Source organism: Erinaceus europaeus, chromosome X, assembly GCF_950295315.1.
Source record: "Erinaceus europaeus chromosome X, mEriEur2.1, whole genome shotgun sequence".
NCBI lineage: Eukaryota > Metazoa > Chordata > Mammalia > Eulipotyphla > Erinaceidae > Erinaceus > Erinaceus europaeus.
The window spans coordinates 53,747,610-53,766,464 of NC_080185.1; the positions used below are offsets into that span (position 1 = coordinate 53,747,610).

Here is an 18,855-nt window from a genome sequence, read left to right on the forward strand (position 1 = left end):
AATCAATATATTACATCACTAATAGAATTTTTTAAAATTTGATTGGGTGATATTACTAATATGGTGCTGATGATATGTAGACCCTGCTATAAGGAGTTGTTGTGTGCTGACCTTTGCTAATCCTCACGATCCTCACAACACCGTGAAGTAGGCAGCTATTGCTGAAGTTTAATCAACAAGACTTGGAAATGAATAAGGGGACAGACAAGAAGGAAGAGTTTTAGTTGATTTCCAGATTTTTAATTAGAACAAGTGTACAAACAGTGGATGGTGGTACTACCTACTGACATGAGGAGTATAAGAAGTACAGCAAGAAGGAAAGTTTGGATCAGGGTAGGGGTTAATAACTTTCAGTCTAGGGAGTCCGGCTGTCGCGCAGTGGGTTAAGCTCACGTGATGCAGAGCGCAAGGACCAGCATAAGGATCCCGGTTCAAGCCCCCGGCTCCCCATCTGCAGGGAAGTCGCTTCACAGGCGGTGAAGCAGGTCTGCAGGTGTCTCTCTTTCTTTCCCCCTCTCTGTCTTCCCCTCCTCTCTCCATTTCTCTCTGTCCTATCCAACAACGACAACATCAGTAACTAAAACAATAAAAACAACAAGGGCAACAAAAGGGAATAAATAAATATTTTTTTAAAAATAATAACTTTCAATCTAGAGACTGCTGGTCCTCTATAGCTCGTTTTCAGAAGCTTTCAGATTGTATGAGTAACAGGTATCTTTCTCTTGTTGACAGGCATTTGGAAATACCAATGTTCATCTCTGGACAGCAGACTAACCTCTTAGCATCTCCTCATCAGCTTCCCGGAAACAAGAGGGCTATGTTCTTGGGACTGTGGCCTTTTTCTCACCTTATGTTGTGGTTTGGGGCTCAAGCCACAACAAGGTCCAGAAGAAAGTTTGGAAACCATGGCCTTGCATCCTTCAAGTTCTCTTGGCACTTGTACCTTCTGGTCCTCATGTTCTTCCCACAGCAAGTGTGGGCTTCTCCCTATAAAATAGGGGTAGTGGGCCCATGGACTTGTGACCCTTTGTTTTCAAAGGCCCTGCCTCAAGTTGCTGCTCAGTTAGCCACTGAGAGGATCAACAGAGACCCATCTTTTGACCTGGGTTACTCTTTTGAATATGTAATTCTCAATGAAGACTGTCAGACTTCCAGGGCCCTCTCAAGTTTCACTTCCTACCACCAGATGGCCTCAGGATTTGTCGGACCTGCCAACCCTGGCTACTGTGAAGCAGCTTCACTCCTGGGAAGCAGCTGGGACAAAAGCATATTCTCTTGGGCTTGTTTGAATTACGAATTGGACAATAAAAATAGTTACCCGAATTTTTCTCGCACACTCCCTTCACCTATTCGGGTGTTGGTAACTGTCATGAAATATTTCCAGTGGGCTCATGCCGGAGTCATTTCCTCAGAAGAAGACATTTGGGTGCACACAGCCAACCGAGTTGCAAGTGCTCTTCGGAGCCGTGGCTTGCCTGTAGGGGTCGTCCTAACCACAGGACAAGACAGCCAGAGCATTCGGGAAACTCTCCAACGAATTCACCAGGCAGACAGAATTCGCAGTGAGTGCTTTTTCCTGGCTGAGGGTGAAACTTGGCAACAATGGAAAGATATTTCAATCTCCCAAAGCTTTTGTTTTCACAACCCATTGTGCCACAAACCTCTCAGCACCCACGCAGAGAAGAGTAGCCTTCATCTGGGCCAAAAAGTGGTGTTCTTATGGTTGTACTTCTGGATACTTACCCTCATGCTGGCCAGTAAATTTTTCACAGCATTTCACTTAGTATATTAGTTTCCACCCTACCCCTACAACCCCCAGAGTGAGGTTTCTTTCTCTGCAGCATACAACTAGTTCATGTGAAGAGAATTCCTAGCTATTAAGTGAGAAGACTGCCTAGATTTTCACATGCTTTATCTTCCAAGATACATTGATTTTTAATGTTCAGTTATTATTTTAAACAGTTTAAACATTATTTATTAATGAAAGAGAAGAGAAGAGAGAGAAACAGAACCAGAGTGCCACTCAGGTACATGTGCTGCCAGGTATTGAAGTTGGGACCTTGTGCTTGAGAGTCCAGCACTTTATCCACTGTGCCACCTCCTGGCTATTATTGATTTAACATTGCTTTACACAATAATAAAATATCAGTAGTATAGTTTTACACCCATAAAGTCTTGTGTATATGTGATATACTGCACCTACTCCCAAAGCTCTGTGCTCCCTCCTATAACTACTATAGTTCCCAAGAGACATTTTTTTTTTTGTTTTTGGCCTCCAGGGTTATTGCTGGGGCTCGGTGCCCTGCACCACGAATCCACTGCTCCTGGAGGCTATTATTCCCCTTTTATTGCCCTTGTTGTCTTATCATTGTTTTGGCTATTATTGTTATTGATGTTGTTGTTGTATAGGACAGAGAGAAATAGAAGAGGAGGGGAAGACAGAGAAGGGGAGAGAAAGACAGACACCTGCAGACTTGCTTCACCACTTGTGAAACGACCTCCCTGCAGTTGGGGAACCGGGGGCTTGAACCGGGATCCTTAGGCCGGTCCTTGCGCTTTGCACCATGTGCGTTTAACCCACTGTGCTACCTCCCAACCCCCTCCCAAGAGACATTTTATTTTCAAGGTGATTAATATGGATGCACTGGAAAATGTGTCCCAAACAAAGGAAACGGCTGACACACTGAAGCTGCAGGTTGAGTAGATTTGTGGAAAGGAGGATTTCTTAGGTTTCTCTTGAATCAGATCAGTTTACTTAAAAATAATAAGTCCGGGAGTTGGGCGGTAGCACAGCGGGTTAAGTGCACGTGGCACAAAGCTCAAGGCCTTGTGGAAGGACCCTGGTTAGAGCTCCCGGCTCCCCACCTGCAGGGGAGTCACTTCACAGGCAATGAAGCAGGTCTGCAGGTGTCTATGTTTCTCTCCCTCTCTCTGTCTTCCCCTCCTCTCTCCACTTCTCTCTGTCCTAACAATGATGACATCAATAACAACAACACTAATAACTACAACAACAATGAAAAACAAGGGCAACAAAAGGGAAAATAAATATTAAAAAAATAAGTCCTTGTACCACTGGCTTTGATGCTTTTTTTCTTTTATTTATTTATTTTTATTTTTTAGTGCCGCCAGGGCTATTGCTGGGGCTTGGTGCTGGTACTATCAATCTACAACTCCTGGAAACCATTCTTTCCTTTCTATTTTTTAATTTTTTTATTAGTGACTTAAAATTGACTTACAAAAGTATAAGATAACAAGAATATAATTCGGGAGTTGGGCGGTAGAACAGCGAGGTAAGCACAGGTGCCACGAAGGGCAAGGACCAGCGTAAGGATCCAGGTTCGAGCCCTCAGCTCCCCACCTGCAGGGGGATTGCTTCACAAGAGGTGAAGCAGGTCTGCAGGTGTCTGTCTTTCTCTCCCCCCTCTGTCTTCCCCTCCTCTCTCCATTTCTCTCTGTCCTATCCAACAACAATGACATCAATAATAACAACAACAACAATAAAAAGGGTATAATTCCACACTGTTCTCACCACCAGAGATCTGTGTCCCCATTCCCTCCATTGAAAATTGCAATAGTTCTCCCAAGGTCACAGATATGGGTTGATTATATATCCATTTTCCCCCCTATAGTCTTGCCTTCTCTTCCTTTCTAAGTCATAGCTACTACTTCTCTTCTGAGTGTCCTTCCTTCCTTTTTTTCCCCTCTTCTCTTTCTAGGTCCTGATGAAACTGGAGCTCAAAGCCCTCTGGTCATCTTCCCCCTATCACTTTTCCCTTACTGGGAATATGGACCAAAATTTCTTATGGGGTGCAGAAATTGGTCCAAAATTTCTTATGGTCTGGCTTCTGTAATTGCATCTCTGCTGATATGGGCATTGGCAGGTCCATGTATGCCTCCAACCTGTTTCTATATTTCTGTAGTGGGATAGGCCAAAATGAGGTTCCAGGACACATTGGTGTGGTCATCTGTCCAGGGAGTTCACGATGAAATCATAATAAAGTCCACAACTTAGTGGCTAAAATGAAGTAAAATGGGCCAGAATGTTTAATGAACATGAACCATAAAGTAGGAATAGAGCAGATGGGAATAGGGGTTTTTAGGCTAGATAGTAGCTATTTTAAGTATAATCCTACAGGCCCATGACTGTAGTAATTTTTGCTGGAGCTTGATAGCTAACCTGCAGGTGGACTAAAAATATTGTCTGGGAAGATGGTGTCAGAGTTGAAAATAGGACTTAACTGAGAAATAAGAAGAGAAAGGGGAAACACAATGTAGTACTTGGAAGGGGGTTGGTGTATTGCACCCAAGTAAAAGACTCTGGGGGGAGGGGGGCTTTCAGGTTCATTGTATGGGGCTCAGGGTAGGGAACAGTCCTTGGGTGGTGGGAACAGTTTGAAACTGTACTCTTATTAGTTTATTTCTATTTTTAATTAGATAGGACAGAGATAAATTGACAAGGAAAGGGAGATAGAGAGGGAGAAAGAAAGACACCAGCAGACCTACTTCATCACTTGTGAAGTGTCCCCCTGCAGATGGGATGCAGGCTAGAACCTTGGTCCTTATGCATGGTAATGTGTGCACTCAGCTGGGTGCATCACTGCCTGGCCTCCAGCTTTTTATTTTTTTATTGAAAGTGAAGGGAAAAAAATCCTTTGCCTTTTTCTGGCTGGTATCAGAGATTTATGGTGAAACTTCCCATTTCCATTCCACTATAGTTAGTCCACCCCTAGATGACAACATTCTCAGGAAGGTTTTGTCAAACTGATGACTTCTAGTATCAGTCCTGGTCCGGATCATATCTTCAACATAATAATGGATTTGCTAAAGAATTGTCCAGCTAAGACCTGGCCTAAAACCAGAAACCCATTTTACACTTTTTAAAGGTTTTATTTATTAATGAGAAAGATAGGAGGAGAGAGAGAAAGAACCATATGCCACTCTGGTACTTGTGCTGCTGGAGATAGAACTCAGGATCTCATGTGTGAGAGTCCAATGCTTTATCCACTGCACCACCTACCTCCCAGATCAACCCATTTTACATTTTAAGTACCTCCAACGTTATACCTTAATTATTATCATTATGGGAAGGTGAGTGCAAGACTTTTTAGTTCTGAGAAGTACAGTAGTCTGCTTCCAGTTCCAGTGTACAAGATCCTATAATGTTAAGCAGTGCTGCTCTGATTAGCTCATAACAGAGCTTGATAATTTGAAAACAGAACATAGAATTATTATATTTATTTGGGAGATTAATGTTTTACATTATATACAGTAGTTGATGCATGTGTAAAATTTCACAGTTTTCTGCAAAACACTCTCATCTTTAGCCTAGGCTCTCCTCCATCATCATGCATCAGGACTTGAAAGCTTCCCCGCCCCCCAGTCCCTTACTTTGGTGTGATACACCAAACCCTGTCCAAATTCTACTTTGTCTTACCCCTTTCTGTTTTTATTCTCAACTCACAGAATTATTTTTCAAGATATAAAGCCATTTTCAGGGAGGAGTCATGCCAGGCACGGGCTAATATATTTAGTATAATAACTTTTTAATATGTTATGACTCTTCCTGAAGCCTAGTGTCTCTGGTAAGTTTACATTCCATGAGTGTTTCACATCCCACCCATTCTAAATAATATGCTCTTTGAAATGACATGAAATGTTAAATAAACCCAGGTTCTGAAAGTTTATGTGCTGTCAGACTGAGAAAAATTAGGATTTAGTGTTCACCACCTAAGACTTCTTTCAGGCCAGAAGATAACAAGTGCACAGATTATTGCCCCACTATTAGGGGTTAATTTCTTTTCTTTTTTTAAAAAAACTTTCCATGTTAACTTTATTTAAAAAAAATTAATTATTGTGTGGTGTCAAATATCAAACCTAGAGCCTCTGATACATGACGGATGTGCTCTCCCACTGAACTATAACCCCTAGCTACATTTATTTTAAAAGGCAAACAAAGGAACAATCAAGTTCTTAAAGTATTGAACCCATTGTGATATGCCCCTGACATCATTTGTACAAACACTTAACACACCCAACTACCATGCCACAACTTGCATCGCAGAAGGCAGCTGTACTCACAGGCTTGCTTCTGGGTGAGTAAGAGCAGGTATAGAGGCTGCAAGGCCTTGCTGGCTTGGACCTAGGAATCTGGAGTCTTCTCCACAGTGATGTGCATGGATCCAACTGGCTATTTACCACTTTAATCTTTCCCTTCAAATTTTGGATCAGTTCACAAATATCTTGCAGGAACCGGTGATTTGGTGGGTTCCTGAAATTGTCCTAGTCCTGTCTTGTTGTGGTCCCAGATGATCTCCTTTGGTATTCCTGCTCTCCATCAGAGCTGTAGGTCTGCCGCTGTCAATCCGGGCAGCTGTCAATCCAGACCACTGGCCTCAGCCACCACACCTAGAGGTTCATTTCTTTAGGGCAGTAGTTCTCAGTCTGGCTACACACTAGAATAACCTGGACATATTTTTGAAATGGCTTATGTCAGAGTGCCATTTCCAGCAAAAATACTTAAAATGACTTCCAGGGTTGTATAAAAATGCAGTCAGAGTTGGGAAGGCATTGCTTTAGGTTAATGAAAATGCAAGCAAATCATCCTTATTATAAGTTACCCATAAGTTTTGTCTTAATATGGCCTTGTCTAATGTGGTTGTTTTCTTTTTTTTTAAGAAAGGATTTTTAAACTTTTAAAATATTTATTTATTTATTCCCTTTTGTTGCCCCTGTTGTTTTATTGTTGTAGTTATTATTATTGTTGTCATTATTGTTGGATAGGACACAGAGAAATGGAGAAAGGAGGGGAAGACAGAGAGGGGGAGAGAAAGATAGACACCTGCAGACCTGCTTTACCGCCCATGAAGTGACACCCATGCAGGTGGGGAGCCAGGGCTCGAACCTGGATCCTAATGCTGGTCCTTGAACTCTGCACCACCTGTGCTTAACCCGCTGTGCTACAGCCTGACTCCTGGTTGTTTTCTTTATAACAGTATGAATATCAGCCCACTAAACGAGTGGAAATTTGAGGGAAGGCTAGAGAGGAAGGTATGTTGTTAAAGAGGGATGAAAGACCCTGAGTAAGGAGGGTAGCTACAGCAAATGAAGTAAAGACTCAGAAGGGAGATAAAAGAGAGTGAAGACAAAGCTCTGCATTCCAGGATTCTGCCACTGGTTTCTGATAAAACATAGGCATACTCAGATGAGGCAAGCTAGGACATCCCTGACATGAGTCAGAATGAGGCTTATGGGTGGGAGTCAGGGATCCCGAGCCATTGGTTGGGTTGTGGCCTGGGTGTGACCTCTGGCAGCTCATTGTGCAGTGTTGAAAAAAAGTGTGTGGTATTCATAGTTGGTACAGTCAGTTGTTGGTGTCTGAGTGTATATTAAATGGTAGGTGGATGAGTTGTGATAGTAGGAGCTGTAGAAGGGCAGTGAGCCCTGACGTAAGACATATTTGTTATACACTGAGGACAGTACCCCCAACCTGTGAAAGCATATGGAAAATAGGATCCAGAGTATAAACAGAAATATAGAATATCAGGACTTTTGAATGTCTGTTTTGGGGATCCAGTAAACATCTTTAGTCTTATTGGAAAGCAGACTCTGGTGAGATACAGAACCAGAAGACAATGTGTTGAAATAACAGAGCAGTGAAGAAGATTACAACACAAAAGGCATGACATATACCAAATCAGGTCACTAGCTGATTTTCTAGACCCTCTCTCCTTCCTTCCTTCCTTCCTTCCTTCCTTCCTTCCTTCCTTCCTTCCTTCCTCCTTCCTTCCTTCCTTCCTTCCTTCCTTCCTTCCTTCCTTCCTTCCTTCCTATTTCTTTATTTCTGTTTGAAGTAAACAGGGTTGGACTGGGTGCCTATAGACTTCTCCACTCCTGGTGGATCTCTCTCTCTCTCTCTTTCTTGTAAAGGGTAAAGTCAAAGAGTTAGGGAGAGGCAGAGAGAAGAGAAAATATAGTATCATACCACTCCTTATGAAAATCCCCACCCCTGTAGGTGCACCTATGTGTTATCCAGGAGCTCAAACCCACACCCTCACATATGGCAACATGTGCACTCTATTGAGTGAGCAACTGCCAGGTCATGCTTTTAGTTTTCTTGACTTAAAAGGCACTAAGCTTCTTGTATGATCTCAGTTAAGAAGGGACAAGGCAGATAGGACTCTTCTATCCTGTCAGATAAGAGGCTACAGCAAACTCTTTGAGAAGGATGTTTTGTGATGTACAGAATACAGGAGAAAGGGATCCCTCCCTTTGGAGAGAACTGGTGGTATTTAGAAGTAATAGAAATAGTTGGAAATTATATATGTATAATAAAATATACATAATAAATATATATTTTATGATAGGCTTACAATGAAAGTGATCACATTTCCCTGTGACTGTGGTAATGAGTATAAGTGGGGGAAGGTGGGAGGGGGAGAAAGCCTATTTCTGACTGGTGTGCCTTTTATGTTTCCAATTAGGAAATATCTGTGGTACCTAATTGGAGTCAGAAGAAGTGTCTTTCTCAGAAAAAGGTCTAAATTATTCTTATACAATACCAAGAAAATGGTCGAACTAATAGTAAAAATGACAATAACAATAATAACTGTGGGCTCTTGGGAGGTGGAGCAGCAGGAGCATGATTAGATGCTTCCATAGAGACAATGAAAACAACCTGAATGCCACTTTACATTTAAACTGCTCTCTATAGTTTACAAGGTATTTGCATACAGATTATCTTGGTTAATCCTCTGGATTAACCAAGAGATAGGTATTTTCTTCCTATTTATGTCACACCTGTGAGCCTCACAAAAACAAGTAAACAGATGTAGTCACTATCAATACCCAAGAATTGATTAAAATGAAGTTTGAGGGGTGGTGATGGAGGGAGAAGTTGGGAGAGAGTGAAAAGAGTCAGAGTATTGATGTGCCCATATGTCAACAACCATGGTATAAATAACCCTCCAATAAAAGGAAAACAATAAAGAAGGAAGAGGAGAGAGAGAGAGAGAGAGAGAGAGAGAGAATGAGTGATCCAGAGAGGGAGGGATTCTACCTCTTCCTAGAAGTTCATTCCCTTTAAACCTCAGGGACAACTATCAATTATCTTTCTGACAAAGTGAAACCTGAGAGATCTTACTCAAAGCCAAGGGCCTCAACTGACCATCCAGGCTATGTGTGTTTATGTAGGTTGTACCTTGTGCAAGGGAATTTAACTGAGTGTGCATGAGGGTCAAAATCCTGTTCCTTCTCTTCTCCTTAAACTATAAGCCTTGGTGGAGGTTTTGATCCAATGGCACAAAAGAACATCCATTAACCAGGCAGAGCACCTGTGGTACTGCAATTACCCAGAAGAGGCTCTTCTGCTAATTCCTACAAAGGCTAGCAGGAGGCCCGCTAAAAAGCTCTTTAGAGAACTTTTCAAAAGACTACTTCAAGCCCTCTTTTCTTCTTCTCACCTTTTTGCCTATCAATGGTTGGCTGATTGTGAAATCTGTTCAATTGAGCTTTACTACCTTGTTGAATCATTCAGGGATGCCTTTAAATTGTTTCAAATAGGGAATCCATCACTATTATATGACATTCAGTAAATATGACTCAGTCAGAATTATCTTCTCTTGTTCTTCCAAACTTGGATATGTTATTGCCAGGGACCAGGTTAACTTTTTCCCTTCTATTGAATATTCTTACACATAAAAATAAAGAGCATTAGTAACTATGAGGATAACATATTTATCAAGAGTTTAGATTGTGGTAGTCATTTTTGCAAGGGCTTTGTAAGGACTATTTCATTCAATTCTTGCAATATCCCTATCCCTCTAACATAAGGCTAGTTACTATTTAATGAACATTGTAGAAAATACTTCTAAGGCTAAATGTGGTTAACTATCTTGTCCAATACCACACTAGTGGATGTGAAAACTAGGATACATGTTCAGGTTGATTTAGAGCAGTGTCTCTCAAATAACAGTGCATATCAGAACCCCCTAAAAAGCTTACTGAAGCACAAATTGCTGAGTCCTGCCTTCAGAAGCTCTGATTCAGGATAATCAGGGTAGGACCCCAGAATCTGTGTTTCTAAGGAGTTCACAGGGGTACTATTTTTGCCAGTCCCAGGGCCACAGTTTGAGAACCACTGGTCTAAAGAAAGATCTGTGCTATATTGCCTGCTGTTCACATAAGATATGCCCCTAAGGCATACACACGTGAAAATTTTGTTACATGTATGTTGTATACCATGGTCTTCTTTTTCTTTCTTAACTTGTGAGTTCACTGATTAAAATTTTAAACTAGTCATTTATTTATTAATGAGAGGGGGTGGAGAGAACAAATCAAAGCATCACTCTGGTATATGTGATGCCAGGAATCAAACTCAGGATCTCATGCTCTTAGATCCAAGGTCTTTACCACTGTGCCATCTCCTAGGCTGTCTGATGAAATTTTTAAAAATATATATTATTTTTAATGTGTAATTTTAGTCTGACTTTTTGTTTTTAATTTTGTGATCTTTATTTATTTACTGGATAGAGATAGCCAGAAATCAAGAGGAAAGAGGGTGGTAAAGAGGGAGAGAGATGGAGAGACACCTGCAATACTGCTTCACCACTCACAAAGTTTTCCTGCTGCAGGCACAGACTGGGGCTTGGGATCTGGGTCCTTGCATATTGTAACATGTACACTCAGCCACATGTGCCACCAGTGGCTCCTATTATTCTTTTAATGAAAGAGGGATACAGATAGAGAGACCAGAGCACTGATCACTTCTGGCTTATGGTGGTGCTAGGGATTGAATCTCGGGAGCTCAAAGCCTCAGGCATGAAATTTTTTTGCACAACCCTTATGCTGTCTTCTTAATTTAATGAACATTTTAATTACTTTGATGTAGCAGTTGTTGCCCTGCTCTCCTATAGTAATAGCAATAGTAAGACTGATACTACTATACTTTAGAGAATTTGGTATTTAGTTTGGTTTAAATAAATGTAAGTAGATGTAAATAGTAGAAGCAAAACCTGCTCATAAGTTGTTATAACAATAAACTTACTGAACAAGTAGCAATAAACTTACTGAACAATAAACTTACTGAACAAGTAGCACAGGAGGAAATCTCTAAACATCTAAACTCCCTGCATTTAAGAAGTCATATCACCCTTCAGCCTAATTACTCGGTGAGGCCTTTCCTTTCTCATAGGACTCCTTAATTCCATTTTGGGTGGTTTACTTCCTAACAAAGCCCCCAAACCTAGGTATAGACCGGGTCCCATGAGATAGGGCATATGTTCACATGTATCCATAAATTAGGGCAAAATATATACCTGAAAGCAAAAGTACACAGTAGTCTGCAGTGAGTGAATATATGCAGCAAGCAAATAGAAAGACCTGAAAAGACACCATAAGAGGGCCAGGCAATAGCGCAGCAGATTAAGTGAACATGGTGCAAAGCACAAGAATGTGCGTTATGATCTGGGTTCCAGCCCCCGGATCCCCTACCTGCTGGGGGTGTTGCTTCACAAGCGGTGAAACAGGTCTGCAGGTGTCTATCCTTTTCTTCCTCTTTCTGTCTTACCCTCCTCTCTTGATTTCTCTATGTCCTATCCAAAAACAACAATAGCAACAACAATAATAACAACAATAATGATAACAAGGGCAGCAAAAGGGGAAAAAATGGCCTCCTGGAGCAGTGGATTCATAATGCAGGCACACACCCTGGAGACCAAAAAAAAAAAAAAAAAGACACCATAAAGTACCTAATCAAATAGTTTCTACTTAGACCTAAATACCTTCCTTACATACTTCCTATTATACGTCCCTCTGTTGTTCCAAAGCTAACCTTATCAGAGTAAGGACTACAAAAGCTGAATAATGGCAAGAGACTGGCATACTTTAATGATGACTCTTTAGTCACTATCAGGCCACCCCATCATCTGGGGCCTTAGTTGGGGAGTCCTAGGATTTCCACACAGACATGATGGGCCTAGACCTCCATTAGATCCCTCTCTCCATTGTTGTTGGTCATCTCCAGCAGGAACAACGTAATGGACCCCTTTGGGGGGCCCCATAGGACCTTGTCGTCAATGTGGATCAACAATGGTAGAGAACGTTCCATCCTCCGAAGGGGGGTGGATAACATACTCTATCTACCACCTGAAGAAGATGGATCCTGAAATTGGTGCGACTCAGAACACTCCTACTCATGACCACAGAATGTGATCTCAGATCTACAGTGATGCAGAAGTTATATAAGTTCCTATGCTGAATATGGGCCCAGGTCAAATCGATGGGGTTTATGGTCAACAATACTTATATACTTTTCCCATATTTGGAAGCTACTCTCTTCCCTGATCCAGCTTTCTAACCCTGTTTTCAGCCATGACATCATCTCCCCAGACAATAACTTGGGTCCACTTGCATATCAGATGTCAGGCTCAGGCAAAATCTAGTAAAGTCATGGGCCCTTTGGAATATACCTAAAGTAGATCTACTAGCTATTTCCAAAATGGTGACCCCAAATCTTCATCTGAAATATTCTTGCCTTTAGGTTCATGATTATTCAGCAATTTGTTTGGCTTTATATGTTAACTCTTTTTTCAGCCACCAGGTTCCAGAAGCTACCATGATGCCAACCAGACTTCCCTGGGCAGAGGATCCCAACAATGTGTCCTGGAGCCCCAATTCCCCAGAGCCCTGCCCCACTAGGGAAAGAGAGAGACAGGCTAAGAGTTTGGATCAACCTGCCAACAACCATGTCCAGGGAGGAAGCAATTACAGAAGCCAGACCTTCCACCTTTTGCACCCCATAATGATCCTGGGTCTATACTCCCAGAGGGATAAAGAATAGGGAAGCTGTCGGGAGGAAATGGGATACGGAGGGAGATCTGGTGGTAGGAAATGTGTGGAGTTGTACCCCTCTTATCCTATGGTTTTTGTCAGTGTTTCCATTTTATAAATAAAAATTTAAAAAAGAAGTCTTATCAGTATAGATGTTTAGAAGAAAACATATATTCCAAGGAGTGGATAAATATTAAAAACTAATCTCAAGCTAGGTAACAATGTGAAGACAATAAATATACTTGCAGTATGAGTTTTACTGGGTATGAAAAGCCATCATGTTATACAGACAGATGGACATTGAATGTAATAATATCTGGCATCATGCTGAGTTCAGTTTAAAACTGGTGGTAGGTAGTAAATACTGGCCTCAGGACTTAACTCAAAAATTCCATGGTAGGAAATGTCACAGAAAGGTTGAAATATAAAACAGACAGGATAATGGAGGCCTTCTATAAACTGGGGACAATATTGTGGGCTCATGGTTATAATAGGAGGCCTAAGGAATTCCTTAACACAGTGAAAATAACCACTTCCATCTCACAAAGTGTGAGACTGGGCAGTTTCCTCTCCATAGTCAATAGTCTCCAAGAAATAAAGTGAACTTTCCCTTCTGAGAAGCTAGTTCCTCAGTTTTCAGGAAATATTAGATAATTTCAGTATAAGAAAGAAGTAGGAGTGACTTGGAATTAATTTATCTTTGTTCTCTCTCTCTCTCTCTCTCTGTCTCTCTCTCTCTCTGATCTATCTATCTATCTGTCTATATATCATCTATTATCTATTTCTTCACCAAGGTCATCACTGAGTTCAATGCCTGCACAATAAATCTATCATTCCCTGGAATATATATATATATATATATATATATATATATATATTAAATTGAAAGGGAAGGGGGTGGAGGAGGCAGGCCTGCAGTACTTCATCACCACTTGTGAAACTTCCACCCTGCAAGTGGAGACCAGGGGCTAGAACTTGGGTTCTTGTGCATGATATTTCCTGCTGCTGGTGTTGATAAAAGAGAGGATCTTAGACTTTGAGTACATGATAGGTGTCACAGAATGAAGGCATAACTGCTAGATACTCAAGGAGGACTCATATCAGGAGAAAAAAAGTGCTGAAATCCTATTCTGAAGTAGTATTTCAAAAGGTTATATCTCTTGGTCCTTGTTTTAACTGTAAAACAGTTTCACTGTTAAGAATCAGAATAGAAACATACAAATTGGTATTATTTAAGGATCACCTGTTGACCAAGGCCTCATTTAGAATTTAAGATTTCTGTCCACTAATGCTTTCCTGACAACTTAGAGATAAAAATCGCATTTTAATGAATGTAATTTTGAGACAATAAAGCTATTAAAATCACCATGTAGAACAGATGCATGTACTTGAAGAACAGATCCTGGTACATGAAGCACTCCATCTTCTTTGGGATAACATGGATGGAACTGGTGAAGATTACACTTAGTAAAGCAAGTGAGGAGGTTAAGGTTTCACTCATGCAGAATGTAGACAACTGAGTATATGAATGTGAAAACAAAAAGCAACCTATTTCCAAGACTGTGGGAGAACTCTAGTGGTAATCTATGGTGGTAGAAATGTGTACACAGACCTTTGGTGATGGGCTTGGGAAAAAAAAATGAGGCATAGGCCAGGCGGTGGCATACCTAGATAAACACACACATCACAGTGTGCAAGGACCCAGATTCAAGCCCCTGGTCCCCACCTACAGGGGGAAAGCTTTGCAAGTGGTGAGTGGTGAAGCAGTGCTACAGGTCTCTCTCTCTCTCTCTCTCCCTCTCTGTCTCCACTTCCCCCTCTACATTTCTCTCTGTCTCTATCCAATAATAAATAAATATTTTTAAATGAAGCACCCTATCCATTAAACTAAGATACCATTGTTTGAATTCAGTATTTGTATTTTCTACTTTACTTGTTTTTTATGGCTAGATCTTAATAAGCAGAAGATAGAGTACATATGCATGTGTCAATGCAGTGTTTAAACCAATTTAATAACTTATAAACTACACATTTTAAAAAATGAAGGCTACTAAGATGTAGCTCAAAAAGGAAAACTTTTTGAGGTTTTTGAAATTAGACGAGGCAATATGTAAATGCCAAAGAACAGCCATCGAACCTAGTTAAGCATACTCAGCTCCTGAGATTAAAGTTTCCTTGTAAGCATGTATGATTAATATTTACTAATTGTAATAAGATCTTTGCCTTTCTTCAGGAAGCTCAGAATACTTGCCAGGCATTATCTAATTAAACTACTCAAAGTACCTGTGAAATACCTGGAATCTACATTTTAAAGATGTGGGCGCTGAAGCACAAGTGGGCTTAAACTAAACTCACTTAGCATGCTAAGGGCAAAATTGGATATAACACTTTCAATCTCATGATCTAACTGCCATTCTTCAACCGTGGCCTCTTGTAATCCACTCTATTCTAGCATAGCCTTACCAAACAATGTAGTTTCATAAAATTAAATTGAGTGCAGAGTAATTCCAATTATATGGGAAGTTTTATATATATATATATATATATATATATATATATATATAATGAATCAAGCACATCACCCACAATATTAGTAATACTCATGGGTTAGTGTAACTTAGTGCCATTAATAGTCTATGATAGATAGCTTTGATAAGAGTAATAACAGTTGGTCAATTTTACTGGATTGGATGTTTGTGGGAGGCAGGCAAGAAAGCAGTTATAGCTAGGAATGGCTCCCACCTTTAGTCTGTTTACTTTTTATGTTAATAGTTACTATTTATTGATTAGTGTGTGCTAGTCCCATTATAAGGATTGCTACTTCAATAATCACTGCTACTCCATGAAGCAAATATTGTTATACTCATTTTATGAATGAAACATTAGGAGGTTCAGTACTTTACATAGGAGTATATAGCTAATAACTGATTACACAGGATATAAGCCTAGGTATTCCACTCTCAAAACCTCTTCGTTATGCTACTTCACATTTTCTAGTCTCGGCTATTGTTATTATCTAATAGTTGCCTTTGTATTCATTGGACACATCTGACTTGTCCCTGTACCTAACGCAGAGTTCTTGAGTATACCTCAGCTTTAGTTCACAGATTCAGTATCTTATTTATCTTGGAAGCATCAAATTGAAATAATTTGGGGCTGGGTGGTGGCGCACCTGGTTGAATGCACATGTTACAATGCACAAGAACCCAGGTTTGAGTCCCTGGTCCCCACCTATAGGGGAAAAGTTTTGCAAGTGGTGAAGCAGTGTTGCAAGTATCTTTGTCTCTCTCCCTTTCTATCACCCCCTTTCCTTTTGATTTCTGGCTGCTTCTATCCAATACATATATGAAGATAATATGAAAAAAAATAAAAAAGAAATTATTTATGAATTGGTTATAGCATGTGTTTATTTTTCCTAGTCCGTAATTTTTGTTGCTTTATTTTACTAATGCTCTCATAACTTCCTTACTTTGTTGGTTTCAGTAATCATCATGTGTATGCATTCGGCCTTGATTGGGGGAGAAACTCAGATGCATCTCTTGGAAGGAGCTCATGATCTGAAAATGACTGATGGAACCTATGTCTTTGTTCCATATGATGCTCTGCTCTACAGTTTACCTTATAAACATACCCCCTACCAGATCCTAAGGAACAATCACAAACTTCGGGAAGCCTATGATGCTGTGTTGACCATAACAGTGGAATCCCAAGGAAAGACCTTCTCTCAAGCATATACAGAAGCAGCAGCCAGAGGTGAAATTCCCAAAGGATTGGAGTCAGATCAAGTAAGTAAATGCAGATTCAGAAGTTATCATGAACAGAGAACATCAAAATTCAGGAAAGTAAATATATATTTTTTCATATCTGGAGCCTATCTTGTACTTTGTGAAAACTATAGTGGTTATCAGAGGAGAAAGAATGAAGGGGTTGCCCAAATTGTAGGGGGAGGCTTCATAAGAAATAGGGCACAAGAAATTTGGTGGTGGATATTAGTGAGTTGTATATATTTACACACAGATGTATAGGTGTAAAACTGTACTCCTAAAATCTTATGATTTTGTGAGTTATTAACAGTAATAAATAAAATAAAATGGAATTTTTTAAGAAAAATTATTTCCAGTTACAATGATAGGTTGAGAAGTGTATCTTACTGCTTCTAAGATAAAGACTGACCAAAAGCAAACTTGTTATCAGAAAACAGTGCAAATACATCTTTTGTTAAATCCACTCATTTACATTGACTATTTGCTCACATTTAATGTTCACCTATAAGTATTACTAATTATCAATAATATTCATAATGTGAAATTATACAATAAAATATGTTAATTTAATTTTATATCCTGAATAAAAATCATTATCTGAAATTAATAAAAATAAATATATTGTCAATAGTAACCATATTATACTTTTCAGTGGTATCTTAGTTGTCATGGTCATAAAAATGTCAAATATAAGAGGGCTGGGTGGTGGCACACTTGGTTAAGTACACATATTACCAAGTTCAAGGACTGACTGCAACTGGACATAGAGCATGCAGAGGTTCTTGGGAAATGTAGTTCTTAGTGTCTCAAGTCATACAGCCAGGCCAAAAGCCATAACAAATCACTAATTTATGCCACAGCAGGAATGATCTAATTAGTTGCTTATGTGATTACTATTTTTTCTTCAGTAAGCTCCATGGAGAACCTTGCTGACTGTAGAAACCTCAGAGCCTAGAAGAAGGTTTAGTTCATAGTAATTACATACTAACTGGTTCTGGATGAATGCATGGATATGTACATAGCTTGGGTGGGGTTCAGGCTGAAGTTACATATTCAGGATTTATGATGCAAAGATTGTTGTTGAAAGCAGGAGTGAGGGAATGGATGAATGAAGGAAAGAAGCCTGGAATGTAGAGGTGATGTCTGGAATTGCAGAAGCCCAAATCACGTGAAAAGGCTGAGTAGAATTAGAGAAATCATTTTTGAATATACTTTGCACTTCTTTTTGCCTAGGGCAAAATCTTCTTGTTGACTGAAAATAATGTGTCTGTTTGCTGTTGCTTTTGCAAGCTAGAAACACAGGAAAGCCAGTGGTATATTTCCAGTCTATGCGAAAGCTATACTTTAAGTCCCAGTTCAAGGGTAGAAGATTAATATCCACGTTCCAATAGTAGTGCCTAAGTCACATCGCCATTGTTGGAGGGAATGAGTAAAGGAATGAAAAGAGTTGAGGAGTATATTTGCTTTGTTTTTGCTGGTAGAACTATCTCGAGGTTAAAAGGAATATTTTGAGTAAGGGAAAACTTCTCCACCCCTCTTTTTTTACAATAATTTATATTTACACATATAAAGATTAATATATTAACTATCAGATTCAAATTACAGCCAATTGAGGCATAAAGGAAAAACAAAAATGTGGGCAGGGCAAGAAAGTAGAGAGAAAAAAAAAGGAAAACAAAGACAAAACTAGAAAGAAGATAAGGAATGTAAGAGGAAGACTAGGAGGCAAAAATGCCAGTTAGAAACAATAAGGGATAGGCAGGCAGTAGGGCAGTGGGTTAAGTGCACATGGCACGAAGCTTAAGAACTGGCATAAGGATCAAGGTTCTAGCCCCAGGCTCCCCACCTGCAGGAGGGGTCGCTTCACAGGTGGTGAAGCAAATCCGCAGGTGTCTATTTTTCTCTCCTCCTCTCTGTCTTCCCCTCCTCTCTCAATTTCTCTCTGTCCTATCTAGCAACAACAACAGCAGTGCCAATAACAAGGGCAACAAAATGGGAAAAAACGGCCTCCAGAAGCAGTGGATTCAGAATGCAGGCACCGAGCCCCAGAGATAACTCTGGAGGCAAAAAGAAACAATAATAGAAAGTTATTTATAAATTGGAGGTCAGATTATAAGACCTTTTTGTATGTTTTAGAGTTTGTTATCACACAATACTAGTTATAATGCTTCTGGCTGCAAATAACAAACATCAGCACAAAATGAATGCATGCATATGCATGCAGACACACACACACACACACACACACACACACACACACACGAGC

At 40.1% G+C, this 18,855-nt stretch overlaps 1 protein-coding gene across 1 annotated transcript in view; it reads left to right on the top strand.

Moving 5' to 3' along the window:
* Positions 1–817: 817 nt before the first annotated feature.
* The window catches only part of GUCY2F (guanylate cyclase 2F, retinal), a 133,863-nt gene continuing 115,825 nt past the window's right edge, over positions 818–18,855 (top strand). Inside the window, exons 1-2 of the mRNA XM_007534369.2 lie at positions 818–1,562; positions 16,309–16,610. Coding sequence (XP_007534431.2) covers positions 818–1,562; positions 16,309–16,610 — 1,047 coding nt within the window. The remainder of the gene's footprint in view (positions 1,563–16,308; positions 16,611–18,855) is intronic.